The sequence below is a fragment of the Diadema setosum genome, chromosome 6 (genome assembly GCF_964275005.1).
Source record: "Diadema setosum chromosome 6, eeDiaSeto1, whole genome shotgun sequence".
NCBI lineage: Eukaryota > Metazoa > Echinodermata > Echinoidea > Diadematoida > Diadematidae > Diadema > Diadema setosum.
In genome coordinates this window covers 16,556,445-16,579,775 of record NC_092690.1, presented here as the reverse complement: position 1 = coordinate 16,579,775, position 23,331 = coordinate 16,556,445, and the positions used below count along the sequence as shown (strand labels likewise).

At 38.9% G+C, this 23,331-nt stretch overlaps 1 protein-coding gene across 1 annotated transcript in view; it reads right to left on the bottom strand.

Moving 5' to 3' along the window:
• Positions 1 to 7,597: 7,597 nt before the first annotated feature.
• LOC140229987 (uncharacterized) overlaps positions 7,598 to 23,331 on the bottom strand; it is a 33,047-nt gene continuing 17,313 nt past the window's right edge. The window contains exons 17-30 of the mRNA XM_072310184.1: positions 22,790 to 22,951; positions 22,078 to 22,212; positions 20,130 to 20,302; positions 19,263 to 19,501; positions 18,519 to 18,646; positions 17,652 to 17,770; positions 16,742 to 16,961; positions 15,701 to 15,808; positions 14,703 to 14,835; positions 12,240 to 12,401; positions 10,999 to 11,385; positions 10,650 to 10,740; positions 9,886 to 10,079; positions 7,598 to 8,440 (exon numbers count right to left, since the gene is read on the bottom strand). Of these exons, the coding sequence (XP_072166285.1) occupies positions 8,277 to 8,440; positions 9,886 to 10,079; positions 10,650 to 10,740; positions 10,999 to 11,385; positions 12,240 to 12,401; positions 14,703 to 14,835; positions 15,701 to 15,808; positions 16,742 to 16,961; positions 17,652 to 17,770; positions 18,519 to 18,646; positions 19,263 to 19,501; positions 20,130 to 20,302; positions 22,078 to 22,212; positions 22,790 to 22,951 (2,415 nt within the window). The 3' untranslated portion in view covers positions 7,598 to 8,276. The remainder of the gene's footprint in view (positions 8,441 to 9,885; positions 10,080 to 10,649; positions 10,741 to 10,998; positions 11,386 to 12,239; positions 12,402 to 14,702; positions 14,836 to 15,700; positions 15,809 to 16,741; positions 16,962 to 17,651; positions 17,771 to 18,518; positions 18,647 to 19,262; positions 19,502 to 20,129; positions 20,303 to 22,077; positions 22,213 to 22,789; positions 22,952 to 23,331) is intronic.

The following is a 23,331-nucleotide window of genomic DNA, read 5'->3' as shown; positions in this document are numbered from 1 at the left end:
CTTAAAGGGACTGCACAGTACTGGTTGACATGAGGATTCAGGTTTATAACATTTTTTGTGAGATAATGAGTAACCTCTTATGAAATATGAAAGAGCATGTAATTTCAAGAAGGATTCAACATTTATTTGATGAAAATTGGCCTTAATCCTATTCTAACTGGGAGGGGGGGGGGTCAAATTGACCCCCCCTCGACGTTTCGCACCATGATTTCGCAACGCGCAAAGCTTTTGCCGCGTCGTTTCAAGACTTTTTTCATTGAAGTCTCCCGCATATTTTGAGACCAAATTTGCGACGTCCGGGTACACCGTTATGAAGTTACGTAATGTTTTGCATTTTTATATGCATGTTAATTTATGCATGTTAATATGCATGTTAATTTGATTATTTCAACTTTTAACCATTGAAATTAATCAATTCTAGTGTAGATAAGCCTGAAAAAGTGCCTGCAACAAGTTTTGGCAAAAAAACAATAGAAAACAAAAGGTTGAAAAAACAATAGAATACATAAGAAATTAACAAAACAATAAAAAACAAGAGAAATTAATTTCAATTGAGCTATTTTTTTACACAAAAATTGTTTGATGTGTCTTGAGGAATTCTGACACAAAAATTTAGCAATCCTCCAGTCTTTTTAAGGGAGTTATAGGTGAAAATATGATTTCATGCACAAATTTGCATAATTAATTTATTAAAAATAGAAAGGCAATATTTTTCTATTGTATGATGATGTAATCTTGTAGTTGACATCCAGCTCTATCGTCAGGCAAAATTTCGCGGCGATCGCGCGATCGGCGGCCGAGATCTGAAGGGGGGGTCAAATTGACCCCCCCTCAGTAAAAATTTGGTCTCAAATAGCCCAGTTAGAATAGGGTTAAAATGGCTGAGATATCAAAAAAAAAAGTGATCCTTATAAAATTGACAGGCCATGACTTTTATTAGGATCTCATTGATTTTCCTCGTTTCTAGATATCACAGTCATTTCAAATCCGATTTTCATCAAATAAACTTTTGATTCTCCTTAGAACTGTATGCTCTTATTCAAGCTGAATCCTTGCCTCAACCAGTCAGTCCCTTTAATTAGTCCATGCCATAAATGTCTAAAAAGCATGATCCTTCCTCCCAGATTGCTGAAATCATGGGTGTATCTGTGACTGTGGTCACTGAAAAATGCATGTAGACTTGATACAGTTATGAAACTTGTTAACTATCACATCAATTTCTTGATGTAGGACCTTAGAAATAGCTCATTCACTATGAGTGAAATTGTGTTGTACAACGTGCAACGTGAGGTAAAAAAGAAAAAGAAAATAAGAAATAAAGATAAAAAAAGATTAATTCACTATAGAAAACAAGAGTTTACTACACGACAATTGGAAAACAAAATCATAAAGCTTTTAAAAACTTGTTTCTATCCCGATATGGCATTAAGTGCAATTTTTACTGATAGAGATTGATCAAGTTCACTAGATTATTGGTTTATTTTGTTGTAATGAAATGATGAATTTAATGCTGTCATGGTTTGCAGTGGAGCGGAGGAAAAAACGTAAACTGAATCCAAACCGCGTTGGCGCCAACTTTGATCACATGACTCCAACCAGTGAGGAATGGCTGCCTTCTTTTGGTCGTGTATGGAATTCTGGGAGACGCTGGCAATCAAGGTAGGCACTGATACACACAGTCTGTGATCAGGAATCATATTCCTGTTGATCCTGTGAATGCAGCCTTTCTTTCATTCTGTAACTTTCCTTTCTTATAGTTTTCATCCCACCCCTCCGTATACCGCATGCAAATGTACCAGTACCTTAATCCGAGTATTATCATACTGCATGTGATATATGTCCTCAGCCAGTGAGTTACAGTACAAAAAGTGGACATTTTCGCGCGCATAATTTTTCACGCTCGGCGGGATAAGAGGAGTTTCATATGTTGTTGATTCTGCGGAATCAAGACATCACGCAAAGGGACATACGGCAAACAAACATTTTTGCTTACTTTTATTTTCGCACTAGTTTCAGGTTGCGCGAAATGCGCAAAAATTTCCACTTTTACAGTAACAATTTTACTCAGATTTCAAAAAGGCCTTGGCAATATATGTATTCAGCTTTCCAGGCTTTATGTGATACAGAAATTGCAGTTGATTTTAATTGCATTGCAATCTCAAAGTTTATACCTCTATCTCAAAGTAAAATAATTCTAGAAAAAGTATTAATTGTTAATTTTATGGGGTTATGTCATTAAGGAGCTGGCAATTGTTGCAAGCTACAATTTGACTTCTCCTTTCTTTTCCTTGTTTTCTTTTCTGTCATTCACACAGACATCAATTCAGGAAGGAAAGAATGAAAAAAGGCGAGCAAAGGAAGGCCCCAGCACCACACACACAGAGCAAACCTCCCTGAGCTCCTACTTTTGCCCAGATGTGTCAGTTACAAACCTAGTGGAGTCAAGAAGGGCCAGAGCTTTCAATCCTAGCAGAATCTTCATCACAGGCAAAATGAGAAACAGGCAGTGAAAGCAATTATCACATATAAGGACGACACAAAACAAGTACAGTCAGGGCAAGGCTTGGGACACAGAACAAAGAAAGCAAAAGAGAAGGGTTGGAAGTCATGGGCAAGGAGAGTAACAAGTAAGGAAGAGGGATTAAAGCAGGAGGGTGGATAGACAAAAGGCAAGGCAGGTGATTGATGACCCCAAGGATCATAGGGACCAGGCAGCCTCCCTCCCTATACATCGTTATCTTTCCTTGGGATCATCACTCGCCCATCTTGCCTTTTGTCTCTCCACCTTCCTGCTGTAATCCCCCTCCCTTACTTGTTGGGCTCCTTGCCCATGACATCCATCGCTTTTGTTTTCTTTGTTTTGTTCCTAGCCCTCCCTTGACTGTGCTTGTTGTGTGTAGTCCTACGTGATTGCTTTCCCTGTGTGTTTGTCATTTTGTCTCTGACGAAGATTCTGCTAGGAGCAAAAGCTCGGGCCCCTTTTGACTCCATTTGGCCCGCCGGTACTTGATAAAAACAGTTTTCAACAGCTTTTTTTTTTCTACATTTAGTTACAAGTCTTGGACATTCTCGTAGTTTATGTAGGATCTAGTGTGGAAAAAAAAAGAAGGTATTTTGTATACTACATGTATCTACTTGAAGGACAACAAAACAACTTCCATTCATTGTATTTCTCGAAGAGGAAATACCCAAACAGATGTGATGGAAATTCATCCCTCTATACATATATTGACTGAGGTACACAAAAAAAAAAAAAAAAAAAAAAAAAAAATCTGGTGTTCAGTTGTAGCATGTTTATGCATTCTATAGTCCATGTAATACCTACAATTGACTGAAGAGATGATGACTTGCATTCAAGTCAATCAGAACGGGCTTTCGCTTGAGTTTTCGACTGGTTTTGAAATGCATTATTTTGTATGTGTATAACTTTGTTATGTGACAGGGTCTAGAGATTTGCATCAATATGTATTTGAAGAAGCCTTGGCTTACTTTTGAAATATCTGCTCGTTTTGCAGGCACACAGTTTATCTAAGATTCTGATTTCTTTTTGGTTCAAACAACTTTAAATACGAGATGTATAATTTTATTCAAATTCTAGAAGGTATCTGTTATTGACAGTGATAGACAAGGAAAGGATTAACATTTCTTCTGCTGGTTCCCAAACAATATGCACAGTCCAAATGAAAAGAAAAAATACAGAATTGTAGTGATAGAATACACATCATTCCAACTTCTCTGCTTTTGAATGTTTATATTTATTTTGAGTAACATAACAATCTTAAATGCATCCAGCAAAAACTGCAATGAACATTGAGGAAAATCAGATTTACATACTACAGAATAGGGTTATGCAAGTACAACGTACCAAAAATAGAATGAAAATCCACACCACTCTGCTGTATCTTCTGTACACTTTACATAGTCATATATTATGTACATGGACGGTTATCTACAAGATGTTTTGTACAAAAACATTAAATCTATGAAATAGAGATGAATACGCTTGAGGAATGTGCATTTTATGGGCGTGACGAAACTTTCAAGGAATGTGTGAATACTAATCATGGCAAACATTAGGCAGACTGACAATTAGGCAAACAATGTGATTATTTTCAAATGGTCAACATTACAGATATCTGAAAACGCATTCTCTCTGAATGTCTTTTCTCTGTTAGGCAGTTTCATGTTCAATTTTGCAAGGTACAGCATACTTTCACAGTAATTTACAAATGATTGCCTTACACTACATGAAGCAAGGGCACAGTTGAACAATTCCTAGAGTAAACCTGTGTATGATGTGCCCATCACTATACATTTTATGTCTGCAAGGGGTTTACACTACTGTCAATCTCACCCAAGTTGAATTTATTTGGACTGAAGAAATAGCTTCAACTTTGAGAAAATTCAATCAATAGGATGTAAAGAGAAGAGACCCTGAAAAGACCTTTGACTTTGGCCATTATTCGACTTATGCGAGGTCAACTTAAGCAAGGTTGACTGTATTGTCACACCTTTTTTATACTTTCCACAATACAATGTACTTCAAATCCAAATGTTTCACTAATGCATAATAAAATGCTGTTGATGTTGATATTTTACAAGAAATAAAGACTTATTTCAGGAAACATCAGGATGGATGAGAGAAAAGTCTTTACAGCAACATTCCTTAGAACCACTGCCTGATGCTCATTGTATAAAGTATTCTTGTATGGTTTTCTTATATGGTTGTCTGCATGAAAAGCTGGCCCTATCTGTCCAGAGTTCATTACTTCCATGTTTGTTACAGGACTCTTCAATTGCCTCTATTTTGGTACGCAACATACATGTATTTAAATACTATATCCAGCACATACATGTATTTAGTAAGTCTAATTTTTTGACTTCCAGACAATTTTGCAAGTGGCTAACTGCAGTAATTCGCTATCCTGGAGTACAACAATGGACGGAAAAGTGTATGGATTATGTGCATGTTAAATTCATGTCATATTTTCATGTTTGTGAATTAAGTACTCTCTGCTTACCGTAATTGGGTACTACGCTTAATCGGCTCACATAACGGAAAATCAGTTCCTGATACATTTTATGTTTACAGGATAGTTGGGTAGGCATTCTAGATAAACCAGTGGGAAATTTCCAGATAAGCTTGATCTATTTTCATAGTTGCCCACAGAAAGCCTTTAGAATTTGTGTCAATATAAATTTTGAAGAAACTGCGAGGTGCTCAAAGTTGATAGAGAGCTTGGATTGACTTTTTAAAGTGTTAAATGTGCAGTGTACGACCAATAAGCCAGTTTACAGTTCCACTTTGCGCATGAGCAGAAAAAGGTCATTTGTACAATCAGGCATGTTGGTTTTTTAATTCACTGAGATAAGCATTCCTGATGTAATGATTATTCATGTAATCCTTGTATATGGCGCTTACTAGCACATCCACCTGACAGCAAGCATGGTATTTAGCAATGCTGGTAGACAAAGTTTGTTTATGCATTCAACACAAAGCAATGAAATGAATGCCTGCCGAGGTGTCAATTGACAGACCATTCTTGTCACCTGCTCTGCATAAGTTCATACTTCGAATGTGAATTCCATAAATAGTGGGCATGCTTATGCATCATGCTGCATTAAAAACGAGTGAAGTGCCTACCCTATTGGGAAAAAAGAAAGGTCATTTGTACCAATGTGCCCACGAGCTAACTGTAAACTCGCTCTTTCGCCATATCACTAGTACAAATGGACACGTTATGCCATGTATGAAGCACATCAGTACCATACACACACAGTGACACACTAATTACTATAGGGCCTGACAGTTATGGCTTGCTCTCAAGAAAAACGAAGAATTTAAAACTCCACTGAGAGTGTAACCTTTCTTCAGGCCATTAATTGAAAACAAATTTTCAGTCACCATGAAACACACAGGGACGCAGCAGAATTAGTTGCAGCATTTGGCTGCATATGCATATACATGTATGCATAAACTCTCAAATGTTAATAGAAGTATGCATGTAGCTTGATGAGGACTCTGGGCTGCATGCAGATTGTTTGCAAAACTACATTGCAGACACTAACTAAGGCTGTTGTGTGACTTTAGATGAACAGTGGTCATAAGTGACAAACTGTGCTGTGTGTCTGATGCAGAGAGGTGTATGATTAGTATATGGTATCTGTGTTGTGAATGAATAAAACATGCTTTCAGGTTAATCCAGTATGGAATGTTCTGCCAGACACTACCCAATTAAGTGGAGACTTCTGTAGCACCTATTCATGAAAAAATTCATGAAAAGAAAAACCGCACTTAAAATGTGGTGTTTACAGTAGATTACTCACAATGTTCTGTCAGAATTACCATCTGGTTTGATCAAATATGTGTGCAAGCAATGATTCTATAAAGAAAAAGAATTGAACAAACTGGCAACACAGTACACCTGTATAAACTTCTTTACCAATCACATCATCATCATTCCCCAGTTGGAGTGTATGGTGTACATTAACCATACACAAACCGAGGTAACATATGATGTGTTTTTATTGCAAGGGGAAAATATTTTTTTAAGTATTTATACACATGTACATAATATATGTGACCCGCTACAACAAAAGGATCCGAAAGTTGGGGGGGTGGGGGGGGGGGGAGGGGGGAGAAGGACAATTTTCTGAAAATGGCATGACATTATTCCTTCACTCTTCCACTTTAATTTCATTTTAACATGACTCGTTAAAGTACTCGGCTGCGGATATATATCGATGATTTTATTACCGCATGACGAGTGGTTTAGGAAATCAGCGTTTCGAGAAAAATGCCTTCAAACTTTCCTTCCGACGCTATCATGATCAAGGGGAGACCAGACAGTTTTCTCCGCTGGACAATAGAAGGTACATTCCTAGCAACCTCTGCAATGCTCATTCAAACTTAGTGCCAACGGTCTACGCACAACCAATTAGTAACCAGAATGCGCCACGCACTGACCAATAAGATCGCTCCCTTGTTGCTAGGGGCAGGGTCTAGCTGCGGCGCTAAATCCAAACCTTCGGACACGTTTTCGTTCTGTTGAAAGTGGGAAAATCATGGCCCAGAAAAATGCTGATTTCTTGCCTTTCCTTTGATCATTTAGCTTCGAAATTTCGGTAAATGATAGACGATACTTTAAGACTACAAAATTATGCCAAAAAACAGAAATCCGATCGTTTTGATCGAATTTGATGATTTGACTTCAAACCCGATTTTCTCAGCTCAGCCGTCAGCGACTTTAGGATCCTTTTGTTGTAGCAGGTCACATATACATACGGGTACATACATACATACACACATACATACATAAATGCATGCATACATACATATATATGTGACATTGAATACATACACACATACAGACCCAACACACCATGGGCTGCCCTTACTGTATATTACTTTGAACTTTGAGGTATACTGGTAGATGATGGACATGGAGGGCAAAATGAATACAATAAAGACACATGTATAAAACTTATTGGTATGGAAAATTTGCATGAATGGTCTAAATACAAGTGTAAATCAATTTCCACTTTTTAAAGTACAGTAATGATAACTTTTTTAACAGCACTCTACATCAAACTTTATACAACTTTGTAAAGTAAAAAATTTGTCACTTTGTAAAAGAAATTGATGATAATCATAACTGAAAAATATGCAAAAATGATCAGCCATCAAATGGCGTGAAAACCCTGACAAAATTGGAATACATGCACGTTGCACACAGAATTTTCACATACTCATGGGTTCCTTGAGGTTATGGTATAGCCAGTCCCTTGATGCATATAAGATTTCTTGCATTGGAAGTGATCAATTCAAAGGAAGAAAAAAAAGGAATAAGAGTTAGTAACAGTGACTAGTATTTAATTATTTCAGGGAAAATCATGTTCAGAAGAAAGTTCACCATTGATTTAAATTATATTCTATTCACAAGAATCAAACACAGAGATACATACTGGCAGCTTATCACAGCCTGGCTAAGTCCTTGGCATGTAAAAGAAATGTGCAAAGAAAACTGGGAAGATATTCCATAGGTCAGCATGTTAGACATACAATAGGTTCAATGTTTATTGTAAGGAAGCCAAGTATGTTTCCTGATAATTCCACTGTAGTAAGAAGAAGGACAGAAAGAAAAAAAAAAAGAACAAGAAATTGTGTTCACATGTAGTAGACGGACAGTAAATGCGTATGGGGAGACCTGCTACGTCGAAAGCGCCAATACACTTGTCACATGACCAGATGCTGTAAGGAACCATCAGGTGACCAATCACCTGACCTCTCTAATCCTGATCTGATTGTCGGCATCCAGTTCCAGTCTGGTCTGGGAAGGCTTCTGGCGATCTGACGGGAATCCAGCATGAACCCCAGAAGAGAGATTTGCTGAGCGGGAAGACTGGCTCTTACTCTCACTGGTCAGACTCAGGGAGGGACCTGTGGAGCATGGACATGGTCAATGTAATGGTCAGTTGTGTCATGGGCAACAGTATGCAGTGTGGAGTCCCATTACAGAAGGGTCAGATATAACGAAAAACTGCTTTTAACAAGATAAAACATTAGATCATTACTAACATTTTTAGTTTCTACTGCATTATAATTCTAGGCAATAAACAAAGGACAAAGATAAAAAGAAAAATTTCCATCTTCCAAGAACCTAATCCACAAAGTGGAAATGGTCCAGAGAAGAGCTGCGAGATTCACGTTAAATTGCTACCATAACACCTTAAGTGTCACCAAAATGCTGCAAGAACTTGATTGGACCACTCTGGAACAACGCAGAGAAAATGACAGACTAATTATGATGTACAAAATACACAATAATCTTACTCCCCTTTCAGCACAGGACTGTAGTATCAAACAGGCTACTCAGTTGACGAGAGCCTCGCAACCACACTCCTATCAGGTACCATACTCGAGAACTGAATCGCATCGCCATTCGTTCTTTCCAAGAACTGTAAGGGACCGGAATTCCCTGTCGTCAGAAATTGTTACAGCGCCATCTGTGGGATCATTCCGAAACCGTCTTACGGTTGATCACAGTGGCTAGTTATATTTTCGTCAAATTTTCTATGTGCTTGTAAATGTCTGTAAATAAACTGTATTATAATGTAAATAGCACCAGTCTGCAAGAATCTTCAGCCTATTGAAGGAGGCAGACTTAATCAAAAGAAGAAGAAGAAGAATTTATGTGGATACAAGAAGGAAAATTTTTGGTCCTAAATCACACAGTGGGCAAAAGAATGTGTCCTGTTCAAACCAGCAAACTACTGTTTATACAGTGTATACTCGTCTGGAATATGGTTTATTGCTGTGTGCTTGCAGTAAGTGACTACCCCAGTCACAAGCTCCACATACATACATGTGTTCCATTAATCAGATGTTTATTGGGAGTTCCGTCGGCATAGTGGCTTTGAATGTAACAAAAGGTGGGTCCTTCCTGATACATGGTTATTTTCAAATGTAAAACACTGAACAACATTCATTGAGAATAATGGTACTTTCCTGCCGGATGTCCTGTTTTCGAGTTCATCAATATTGCATTATATGTAACAGTATCCCTATGATAGCAGAATGAGTTCATACAGTGTATATTTGTGAGTGTCTTTCTAGTGTACAATGTACGACGAGGGCCCAGGCATTATAATAGGATTCCTTTACACTTGGTTGGCTTGAACGCAAATTTCTTTAAAACACATAAGTGTAGCCACAGCTTACAGCAATTGTTATTATCACATATTAATTTCAGATCCCCCATTTTAACTGACTATCACAAGTCCAGTACTACAAGTCAACTACAGGAGGAAACAACTTAGACCACTATGAGCTAATTTTTGACTGACTTTAAATCGCAATAGATAGCTTGCTCATAAGGAAGGTACCTTTTAGACTTGAAGGATCCATGGCACTGGTGGGGTCTTGGTCTGCTCCGTTGATCAAGCCTGTCATTCGATGTCTCTTCAGCCAGTCATTCAGTTCCATCAGCCTGTTCTGGGTGGAGGAACCCTGGTTGGTTGCCATGGGAACACCACCTAGGCTAGATGAACCAGAATCTCTGAATGCTTGCAGCTGGTCTCTGGCAAAGGGTGGCAACGAACCAACAAAGAATGGGGCATTAATCACTTGACAACATCATGGTATATGCTTCAATTAAAACAAAAACAAAAACAAAACAAACAAACAAACAATCAAACAAAATTGAACTGCACACATTAAGTTTTCATAGTCTTATTTCTACCTAAAAATGTGCATAATATCTTGAAATTCAAAGTCACCAGAGAACCAGTTGTTCAGAGATTTTATTTATTATTATTATTATTTTTTTTTATTTTTTTTTTTATTTATCTTTTTTTTTTTTTTTGGTGGGTCCTACATGGAATTATACAGAACTGAGGTTGTGCTAGAAGATGAGTTCTTATCTTATGAATCCACACAGAAGACGCTGGAGATTCTAATTGTTGAGCCAACCATTTCATCCTACAATGTATATAGTCGTGTCTTCACCTTACAGATCTTTACAAGAATGGCAGACATTCTACACTGCATAATTACACCTGCACATTGAAAAGAGACAAGGATAAATATTCCACATAAACCACAGATTGAAGAAAGAAAAAAAATCATGTTAACTTGTAATCAATCCTACCTTGCAGAGATGTATCCACCAAAACTGGGCTGCTCTTGTCCCCTAGTAACTGGGAAGCCAGGGTTGACACTGGACCCCCTTGATCGCTGGTCTACATAGTCAAATTAAAAATAATAAACAAAATTAGCGATGATCCATCTCTACACTGGTATTCCGAGCACTTGTTTCAAGATAACTTTGGCTACTTAAAAAAAAAAAAATGATTACACTCCCTTTGAGATGATGAACATGGCTATGGTGTGTAATCATGATTGGTATTCATTGTGACACTTATGATTTACAGTTTTTGCCATTTCAAATGTAAGTCTATCAAGGTTTCTAAAATAAAATTTGTGATGTTTGTTCTTACCTCCAAAGTATCTCCTCCACTTCCGACTCATGGCCTGCTCTGCAGACTCCGCCCCGTAGCCTGGATTGACCAGATCAAATGCACCTCCTCCTCCTGTCCATGGCCTAGAGGGTGTATTGCCCTGTCTAGAGACTGCTGCATATTCATAAGGTGCTGGGTGGGGCCTGACATCTCCATAGTGAGCACTCCTCACATTGGGCATTGAGTATGTCTGAGGGGGAGGGGCTTGCGAGTAGGGGTGTGAAGGATTTGAATACTTGTGTGGAGGAGCGGAGTAAGGGATGTGAGATCTGTGTGTTGTCTCTTGTGGTGGTGCTTGATAGGTATGGCCATTTTGGATGTGTGATGGTGCTGGGGGTGACTGTGAATAGGGGCCCTGGAGGAGGGCTGTCAAACCAAATCAAGATAGATGGAGACAGTGTTGGAACATCTTCACACAAAATATTCATTCCTGTGTCCAAATTTATCTCACCGTAGAGTGAATGCACACAAATATTACAAAATCAATGTCCATAATTGAAAATGTATTATTGTATAGGTTGTCTTCTTGCCACAAAAGAGAGTAAAACCTCTCCTACAAGAAGCAAAATGATCACATGATTCCCTGCGAGTTCTAGGATTCAAATACTGCAAATGTGGAAATTTTCGCGGTGTTGAAATTTTCGCGCGTTTCGCGCAACCAGAAACTAGCACAAAAATAAAAGCACGCGAATATTTTTGCTTGCCATTTGTTCCTGTGCATGACGTCTTGATTCCATGGAATTAGAAACATGCGAAACTCTTCTTACCCAGCCAAGGACGAAAATTTAATCACGCGAAAATATCCACTTTTACAGTAAGGAAAGAAGCTAGCTGAAAAGTTTTTTTAACCTTAGAAATCATATCGATAGTCTCTGTAGAGTCTCCTCTATTCCATCACAATCATGAAGACCAAAGAATGAACTAAACCACTATCACAGAGTTCTAGTACACAGGTAGTACATGTCACAACATCCTACACTAGGCTAACAGGCTCTAGTGAACAGGCTAGTAAACAGGCTCTTGTGGTTTCTAGCTCAGTGCTTATTGACTCTGGTCACAGAAATGAATATCTGATTAATCAAAAGATAAACTATGGAAACTAGCTGAAAAAGATACTGTTTCAAATGATTTCATAAAAGGGGGGTGTTTTGAAGCATGGTTTGTAGAGTACTGCTAGAAAAAAGAAGACATCAATCAAAGTAAGACCATGTACAGGATACCTGTGGCTGTAGGCAATACATCCCTCTGTTGCAAAACACCCAGGACGTTCTGAAGTTGAGCATTGATGTTATTCAGGGACTTGACCACGTGAGCAGGGTCATCACTCTGCCCACGCCCGGGTCGTTCCCTTCTCTTGGAAAGCAACTTGTGTGCTTTGGGATCTGGATTGTGAGAGGCAAAAAGCACTGGTTGAAAACCATGACTGCAAAGAAACTGCACTGCATACTGCACAGCCACGATTTCCCCCAATCAATAAAATACGAAACAATTTCTTGAATAGTACTCTACACATGTGATACAATACAACACCATGCAATAATTATAATAAAATCTCTTCTATAACATTTGCATAAAGAGTAATTGTTTCTTTACAGCCTGTAATTTATGAGATATATCAAATTGAATTACAAGCCACACATATTTTCCTTTTCATTTCAGTTTCTATTAGCTCCACATTGAGTACTTTCTAAAGGTACATGGTCCCGGTGGTGTAGTCAAATGCGTACGCGGGCAAACGGCGCAAGTTTCCTATAGAGACCTATGCTATCGACTCCTCTCTAGCGCTTACGCTGTGGCCCACTCCCCCCCCCCCCCCCCCCCCCCCCCGAGTCCGAAGAAGTCCGATCACAGTTCGGCTCAAGATTTGGCTGAGGGGATGACAGCTTTAGCAAACTTCTTTTGTGATGTCATAATAAGAAACACATATGCACGCACCCTGGCATTACTACAGACTGCGTGATGCGCAGAGAAGACAACAAAGGCAACATTACTTAGCAACACCTACGCGCTTTACTCTTGATGACAGCTCAACTTTGGCAATCTTCATATCAAAGCTAACGGTGATCGGCAGTATCATCAACAGCGCCCTCTACACTACCGGGACTATGTACCTTTAACCCATGATATCTTCTCTGATCAATTTGTGAATACTCTAACAGGTGGCTGATTTAGTCTCTTGACCATAATGTATAGCCATAGCTTGAGATCTACACCAATCTCTAAAACATCTGAAATAACAAAAACAAGGAAGAGTAGAAATTACGCGGTGCGTAATATATGTCCCCGCCGGAAGTAGCATTTTGTAGCAAATGTACAACACAGGTCAAAAATCAAGGTCAAAGGTCAAAGAAGTCAAAGGTCAAAATTCTGTGTAGAAGTTCTGAAGCCCTCACCTAGTGCCATCACATAAAGCAAACGGAATTGAAATCGGGTTAGAAATGGCGAAGGAGTAGCATTTTGTAGCAAAATGTACAATACAGATCAAAAGTCAAGGTCAAAGGTCAAAGAAGTCAAAGGTCAAAATTCTGTGTAGAAGTTCTGAAGCCCTCACCTAGTGCCATCACATAAAGCAAACGGAATTGAAATCGGGTTAGAAATGGCGAAGGAGTAGCATTTTGTAGCAAAATGTACAATACAGATCAAAAGTCAAGGTCAAAGGTCAAAGAAGTCAAAGGTCAAAATTCTGTGTAGAAGTGCCATCACATAAAGCAAACGGAATAGAAATCGGGTTAGAAATGGCGAAGGAGTAGCATTTTGTAGCAAAATGTACAATACAGGTCAAAAATCAAGGTCAAAGGTCAAAGAAGTCAAAGGTCAAAATTCTGTGTGGAAGTTTTGAAGCCCTCACCTAGTGCCATCACATAAAGCAAACGGAATCGAAATCGGGTTAGAAATGTCGAAGGAGTAGCATTTTGTAGCAAATTGTACAATACAGATCAAAAATCAAGGTCAAAGGTCAAAGAAGTCAAAGGTCAAAATTCTGTGTAGAAGTTTTGAAGCCCTTACCTAGTGCCATCACATAAAGCAAACAGAATTGAAATCGGGTTACAAATGGCGAAGGAGTAGCATTTTGTAGCAAAATGTACAATACAGGTCAAAAATCAAGGTCAAAGGTCAAAGAAGTCAAAGGTCAAAATTCTGTGTAGAAGTTTTGAAGCCCTCACTTAGTGCCATCACATAAAGCAAACGGAATCGAAATCGGGTTAGAAATGGCGAAGGAGTAGCATTTTGAATGAAAATGTACAATATAGGTCAAAGGTCAAGGTCAAAGGTCACAACTGAAATTCTGTGTAGAAGTTTCAGAGCTCCCATGTAGTGCTATCATATAAAGCAAACAGAATCAAAATCAGCTCATAAATGACAGAGAAGTAGCAAATTGAACATTTTGATCACACACGGACGGACGGACAGACAGACGGACGGACACACACACGTACGGAGCCCGTTTCATAGTCCCCTGCTCGAACTCGTTCGGCAGGGACAAAAAAGGGGGGAAAAATGCTTATGGTTCAATCGCAACAGAGTAACACAAAGTGAGATTGAATACAAGAAACCATTATCACAGTGTTCTAGTACCACGGTAATACATGTATGAAGTGAAAAAAAAAAATGTCACAAGAGAAGTCATAAAGAATGAAGTGCTGTAATATAGATGGACAGAGGTATTGATTCAGACAAGCAACCTGGTTTGATGAGGTCCTCCCCACTGGCACTGCTACTCCTTCCATCACTGCTTCCAGATGATTCATCAAGGAGAATCCCTGCAGTGTGAGTAGACTCTGGGTGGGGGTCTATCTCACTGACCCCAAACGTGCTCTATTCCACAGACAAAGGCAAAGAAAAGAAAGAGATGGACCTCTACTAGACATTTCCGACTACACATTCCTCAGATGTAATCGCATTAAATCTTATAAAAAGTTACAGCCTTTTACAATGCAGGATATTTAAATTTGAATAGGGTGGGGTAGGGAAAGTGACTGTCTGAAGAACTGAAGTGTGGAGAGTTTTGAAATGTCCATTCATTTTACATTTGATTTCTTTCACAACATTGAGAATGATCATTCAATTTGTTCTTACTACCTATGAGTTGCCCCCCCCCCCCTTCTTCACTATCATGCTTGACTCGGAGAATGAAAGGCCCTTTCTCCTCTCTAATTTAGAGAATGGCTTGTTTTGATTCCTTATGCAATACAGGTGACTCTGGTTGTAACAAAGTCCTTGGGACCAGCAGTGTTCTTTCATTATATTGTAAATCTGTTATAGTCGAACATTTTAGTATATAAAGATAAACAGATGATCCTTTTGAGCCCTGGATTTACTTCGTTGTCCAAGACTTTTGCTCTTACTATGTTCCTTATAATCAAAATGCACTCTACAATTGCATAGGTTTTTTCTTTTTGTCTTTTTTATCCTTAAATCGAACATCACCAACACCATAGATATAAAAATGACATGGAAATAATGTGGGAAAACTTTGATTCACACAGAAACACAGAGAAATTATTAATATAAATGTTCAATCACCTGTTCACAAAACATGACACTGATGCTGGAATTATGTTGATATTGCAACGTAGCTATGTGAACTATACTAAAAGAGAATACATCAATGACTGGACATGCTGTCAATTCAGCAGCCAACATGAGGTGAACGATGACCCTCACTGACCACATCTCCTACCTTGTCATTGAGGGACTCCTCTAAGCGTTTGAGTTTATACTCCTTCTCCCTCACCAGGCGACGCCCTGTGGTGAAGTTCACCATGGCTTTATCCAGCTCCAGAGCCTCCTGTGTCACCCAAACATACAAACAGTGGTCTCATCATTCATTATCTCTCACAATCTAACAGCTGCTTATTTATAGAGTGAACCTAAAAGAAAAGAAAATACATAACCCACTAATTCCATTGATGTACTAACGATAGGGTTCATGAAGCAATATTTTTTCTGCACACATTGCATAACTTGGCCCTCTCTCCACTGATATCACACGGCATCCTGGAAATATGAATTCACTGATTCAAATAATATACAAATAATGACTGCTATGAGGGGCACAGTTAAAATTATGGGCCCACAGTGATGTGAAAACCGTAACCATGCCTGAAGCGAAGCTGAGGGCATTGTTATGGTTTTCACATTACCGAGGGCCTACATAATTTTAACTGTGCCCCGAATATCAAGCATTCATTATTTGTTTTATATACCGAAAATATAGATTCTACTCTCTTTTACAGCACATGTAATCAATGCTGATCGACAGCGCGGCAGTCGTATCATTGGTACGTACATGAGTGATCATTTATATGTGTACAGTGTACGGGGTTGGTTGCGACTGTCTCCAAACCAGTTCGCTAGTCTCTTTTACAGCACGCTGATCGAATGCGCAGCGGTCGTATCATTGGTGCGTACATATGAGCGATCTATGTGTACGGGGTCGCGGCTGTCTCCAAACCTATTTACTAACTGTGCCCGGGCCCCGGTCACAGTAACTCAAAAATAGGGCACAGCTATTTTCATGACTCCCCTTTTAACCAATCAGATGAGAGGATTCTAGAAATGAGGTATATAACATTTGCTGGTATACACTACTTGAATAGGGCACTCCCACATTATGAGCCAGTATAGACAAACAGCTGGGCTAGCATACGTACATGAGTGGTAAATGATAATACCCTCCCATCTCTACATAATACTCGCTGACTGCAATGTCATTCCTTACCCTTTCCAACCCAAGTCTGACATCCTCATACAGCATTGATGTTCCCCCAGGGACTGGATCTGGCTCCTCATCATAGGACTGCCTCAGGTCCCGCCTCCATTCTACCTTGGCATCTTCCAGAGCCACCTGCTGCTGGCGGAGCTGTCTCTTTTGTCTCTTGAGGAACTCCTTGGCCCGTCGGATGGCACCATTCTCCTCTGCTAGGCGCAGACGCAGATCACTGGTTTAGATTGTGGGAAGACAGGAGTCAGTTTACTGCCAAACCTACTGTGCTGTTTCAGCTTCACGAGCAATATTCCACTTCTTGTAAAACCCTTTGAAATTGAGACCCTGACATTTCTTTGACACAGTTTGATTTCAGGATAGAGGGCATTTTACTCACTTTGGAGGTAAACTTAGATACACTCCAGTAGCTCTGATGCTGAAGCAACCTTCTGTTGTAACTTAATCAACAAGAAAACAGCAGCCTCTCCAGCGTTAAATATTTCAAATAGTTTCCTCCTTTCTTTTTTTTTTCCTTTGCTAAAAGCACTCTGGTTTTCAAAATATTGTTAACTTTGTGTTGAAACAAGGGCACTTAATTGTGTTGAAATAAACCAGTCATTCAGCATACCATTCATTATATTCTCCACAGTTTTGAGGGATAACAGGTTTTTGAAAACTTTCAGTAAAAAGAGAGTCTATCCATTAGCATTATTCATGCATGAATCATATAGTGCTGAATAATGACCTGGCAATAATGAAGGATCTATTCATATCGACTCTAATTACATGTCAAAGAGAAGCAACCAACTATGCACAAAGACACAAGCAGGCACAATGACATGCACGCAAGAGCAATATGTACATGTATGTATGAATACAAAACAAAACTATACAAAGAGAGAGAGAGATAGGTATCACAGCTTACTTGTGATAAGTCTGCTGCCGTGCAGCTGTCTCATCAAATTCTGATGTGTCCGATTCTGGGAAGGCATCAGGCCATGCACGCCTCCCTGTGTGTCTTGACGGAGGATGTTCATAAATCAGCTACAGATAGGAGTAGACATATTACAGGGACTTGGTATGAATGTCATGTGTTTGCTGCAGCTGACCACATTAAAAGATACTATAGTGGTGGCAGCACATTGCTTGTACAGGGCAATTTGGTTATAGCAGAATTTTAATATAACAAAACTGCTGGTCCCAAGGACTTCATTATAATGGGAGTCCACTGTATGCTCCTGTCTTGAGTATGAACATCAGTTTTCTCTTTATTAATTTCTCACATTGTGCGTTGTTATTCACAGATAAGGAAATCACTGAGTGAGAAAACTAAGTACAGTGATGATTTCTGGTAGGGTACATGAAAGGAGTGCAGAAGGGTCTTGAAGACAGGGATATAGGAACTCCTGCAATACTAGAACTTAAGGATATTTCAGTTTGAAATCTTTTTTTTTTTTAAAGAATGTAAGCTATTTCCTTATATAAAGCAGCAGTAAAATGCAATACACGGGAGTAAACAACATGAGGTGTATGGAAGCAGCACACCGCTTGCAAAAGGAAAGATTTCAGTATGGCATTCACATGGCAAATTCCCCTTTTCACCTTTACCATTATTATTTGTGACCAAAGTTGAAACTGGTGAGAGTGTAAACATACAAAAACATAAACTTTGTGGCTTGGCACAAGGTCACCAAGGTTTGTAGTTTCATGGCATAGTTTCTAGCACCACTGCTATAGAATTAGAAGCATGTCGCAAGATATCCTGTGGTCAGACGATAGCATGCATACACACCTTGTCCCTGTCAATGTCGTATGAGGCTCGGCTGTACCCTGCATGCCTCTGAGCTCCACTCTTATTCCTTCCTCTCCTAACCTGGTTACCACCACGGTCATGGTAGTCTTCCTCATCTTCATCAGTTTCTGACAGGGTCAAACAGTGATGGACACACAATATTTAAGGTGTTAGCCTTTATCTGCAGAGTTTGTGGATGGAAAGGATGGACTTAAGGGGATTTAAAAAAAAGCTTAGATGCCTTGTAAAAGACTACCCATCTCCACAGCTGGCAACATCCTGTTACAGGACACAGAGGAAGAATAATTCAAGGAGGTGATATTCTAAGCAATGAAGAGAAAGCTTTTTATTTGGTTATGTAAGCAGGTCTTCGATCAGACGTTTGACACAATGCTCTTTTGCAATAATTTGCAGACAATGAAAATTTGCAAAACTTCAAAGGGTTGGCCTCTGCGGAGAGAGGAAATCAAATTAATTTTGTCACATATATAGTTTGTCATTTCAAAACATTCCATCTCAAAATAATAATCTTTGTGGCTTTTTTTTTTTTGAACTTTGCCAAACAATATGTGTACTATGTACTGTTGCACACATACTGCTATTAAATGTATCATAAACATATTGTAATAAATGCAGAGCATAAACAAATATCTGTTTTCCTGATCAAGGCAACATCTGTTGAAGTGATATCATCTGTCATCACCTTAGTGGCCCTTGTTTGCAGAGACTGGAAGTTGACCTTACCTCTTGAAAGTGGAGCATCCCACTGCCCTGGTGTTCTTGGTAAGTCTCTGGGATGTACCATTGGTCTGACATTCTTTGTAGGGGAGGGTGTCATTGGATCTAGCTCATTGAGTTCCATCACATCCACACCTGGTGTGTCCCGGACATCTCGTTGCCGCCTCCGCCTCAAGTCACGAGGAGTCACATGGTTATCATGGTAACCATTTGGAAGGTCAGTTTCCTCATTGGTAGGAATTTGTCTGTATATTTTAGAATAGAGAGAAGAAAAACCACATTGTGTGGCAATAAGTGATGTGAGATTGCGATACAGGTGTTAATCTTTTATCTTTCACATAGGTGACCTTTCATCTTTTGCTCCGGTGATATCTGGGGTGTTTGCACTGCCAGTACTGAATGTGCCAGTAAGCCAAGACTCAACACTAACTTCACCTTCAAAATCTACCATTGATGTAATAGACTTATCTACTATCATGAATCAGTCTCACTGACATGGTGTCAATTTCCAAAAAACAACTCACAAAGCATTATCAAATCACATTTATTCTGATGTCTGAAGGTGAATCAATCAGGGATGGTCCTGTTTCTGCACTTTGCATTTTAGTTGATGATTGCCAAACTGTAATGGCGCTTCTTCTTCTTTTGTCATTCGTATGAGTAGAAGATCTGTTAGGTAATCTTAAGGTACACCCTGAAGCTGGGTGAGGCAGTTGACCAGGGCACACTTTGGATCAGATAGGTCACCCATGCCATCAAAGCATGAAGTGTTGGGGTAAGAGCAGTCAGAGATGACAAAATGGTGCTATAGAACCACATCTCACAATGTCAGGACTGAAGATTGCTCCCTTATACCCCTTGCCTACAATGTACCTGGAAAGCTCATGTAGACTCCTCACTCTACCCTCCATCTCATCCTTCTCCTTCTCTAGATCGTGGAGTCTCCGTCGTTCTCTCTTGATGGCTTCCACCAGCTCCTGCCTCTCCTTCTCCATTCCCTCCATCAGGGAGACATCTCCACTCTTAGCCTTCAGCTCCAGCACCTCCTATCAGATCACCGTTAACCAGAAATTCCAATCAGATATCATGTTCTATGACATATTTTTATCGGTTGTCTCCCTTTGTAGCACATCTTTACCCCTCTGCTTTTATAATCTCTTGCTTTCAAATATGTTGCTTTGAACAAAAACAGAAAAATCAGTGATGTGATTCAGAAAAAAAAAATGGGGAAAAACAGGCACACACACAAAAACATACGAATTTTAAAAATTCAGAGAGTAAGACGAATTGGCAACTCTGTGTGATGTTGGAGTTCACCAGCTCTCCCATTTGTTTTGTAAACAAAATTTGACTAATCTTATATATTTCTCTTTTTTTTTTCAAATATTTGGGCACATACAGAACTTATCTGCTGAGGTGGACATGCAGAAAATATGTCATTCTTATAGCATACCAGGAACAGAAAAAATAGTCTTGGGTGAAAAATGATAATTGGTGGATTTTTTTTGTCCAAACTACACTGAGAGCTGCTCAACATGTACATCACATAGAGTCACCAACTTGCCTTAAACGTTTACAAATACAGTTCATAAATTTTTTGTGTCTCATTTTTTTTTCCAAAATTTTTACTGACCTACTTTTTCTGATTTTCTGTTTTCATTCCAAGCAACATGTCAGAATGGAATTTCCCTTTAAAACAGTACAATAAGGATTGTTTAACATTCACAGATATTGACCACATTTTGCAGTAGAAGCAGAAAAGTAGAATTCCCACATACTCTTGTATCAACCTGAAAACTGAAAATGATTTACTATTTTTCCCCTGTACAAGTTGTATTTGTATAGTAACAAGGGGATCCTTTTGGGATGGGGATGTGCAAAGAGTTGAATTTCCCACGCAATCACTAAGGAGTCCTTTCCCCCAATGATCATTACAGACTACTTCACATCATGCAACAAAATTAGTCAACATGAAACAGAAATGGACATCACACAAACTGAACAGAAATAGTGTAAAACATACTAACAATGCTCATTATAAGTAATTACGTTTGATCCAAGATGAACATACTGAATGTTTTCTGCTACCAATTCTGATTTTAAAGGGGATGGCTAGTAACTGATCAATGGGAATCAGTGGGAATGCAGGGGGATGATTGTTCCAATCCTTGTGGGATTCATTTAAGAGTATATTATATATCTATTGTTGTGTGAAAATAATCTGCTTCAGATTGATCTCATAGTCAAGTAATGTGCAGTTTAATGTTTCCAGGTTAGCATGCCTGTACAGTGACGGGGCGATTGTTAACATTATTAAACTGCACATTACTTGAATATGAGACCATTCTGAAGCAAATAATGTTCACACAACAATAGACATATAATGTACTCTTAAATGAATCCCACAATGATTGGAACAATCACCCCCAGCATTCCCACTGATTCCCACTGATCAGTTACTAGCCATCCCCTTTAAAAACAGTTATTATACATTAGCTGCTTACACTATTCCATAGAATACATTCCAGCAGAGTCTCTCACAATTTACATAGATGCAAAAGAATTCTAGACTTAATGAATCCTACAGAGGATAAGCCCCTCAAAATCCTAAAAATCTTATGTTCGTTTATTGCTGCTGTTACTCTACAATGGCAACAGATTCCTTTCAGTTTCTAGATAACTTCCATATCCTACATCCCCACCCCCAAAAAGCAACAAAAATAAATAACAAATAACTGAACAAAATCCTTCCAACATCACATGCTAATTGTACATTTTGCATGGCACAACAGACAAATACACTCTAGAGATGGGATCTTGCCTCCTGGTCTTGGTGAAGCTTTTCTTTCTCCTCCTCCACTTTCTTCCTCCTCCTTGTCAGCTTCTCCTCCTCCTTCTCCATCTCTTTGCTCTGTTTCTCCAAGGTCTTCCTCCTCTCCTTCAAGGCATCACTCACCTGGTGGTTTGAGGGGATGATATCATTGGGGTGGTTATCAGTAGGGAGCTGCCAATAGGTGCGTTTTATGATGGTATCCTTGCATCAAAAATAACTAATGATTATAAGGGAAAATGATCCATTAACCAAAACTCATTTATATATTGCTTGTCATCAATGATACAACTTGTAGACCTAATTAGAGATCATCCCTTTAGTGTGTAGCTTGTGTGATAAACATTCATTTCTCCTTTACTCACATGAATGTAACCATTTGCTGACTGGGACAATAATCATCCTAATTTCATCGCTGATGTTTAATAGCTACAGTTTTTTGCCATACTTTTTCTCAGGTAGAACAAGAAAATATCTAAAAATACATTGTTCTATTTTCTTGAGAGTATGAGGTTCATAACAAATAATTCAGAAAGATTGAAACATGGAGACACATCAGAACCTACAGTCACAAAATTCAGAATCAACACAAAAGAAACTAAATTCCGTGAAGATGATGAATAAAGTCTGCAGGCTGTATCAAGAGGTAACCCTGGTTGGACCATCATCACCACTTTGAGTCACAGTCATGAGACATACTCACATCTTTTAGTGCTTGTTCCTCTTCCTCATGGCTGGAATGAAAGTCTTCCTTCTTCTGCTCAAACTCATCCTTTAAAACTTTCAAAGCTGACTTGTGAATTTTAACCAGTCTCTCCTTCTCTTCCTCCAGCTTCTTCTCTAAGGATTTCCTCTCATCTTGCTCCTGTACAACATAACAAGGGATAATGTAAACTCAGAGTAACAGAAAAAAAATATCTTAACCCATTGAAGACTAGTCCTTAGCATACTCGGGCAGATGTTTATGGGAAATGCATGTTAAAAGCAAATCATACCGTCTTCAACAGTTTAGGCAAGGGATTCACACATTCAGCCTGCTGAGAGAAGTAAATTACATATCTCAAGTCATCACAGTTGGCAAAATTGTCATATTGATATTGACAAAAAATCATCAGCTACTTCGAGAATTAATATTCTCTGTATGTCCTAAAAGTGATTTGAACAATATCAGTTATTCAGTTGTTCCAAAAAGTTAGTAATGTAATATCAAATTACAGAAATATGAACCTATGACACACATATTAC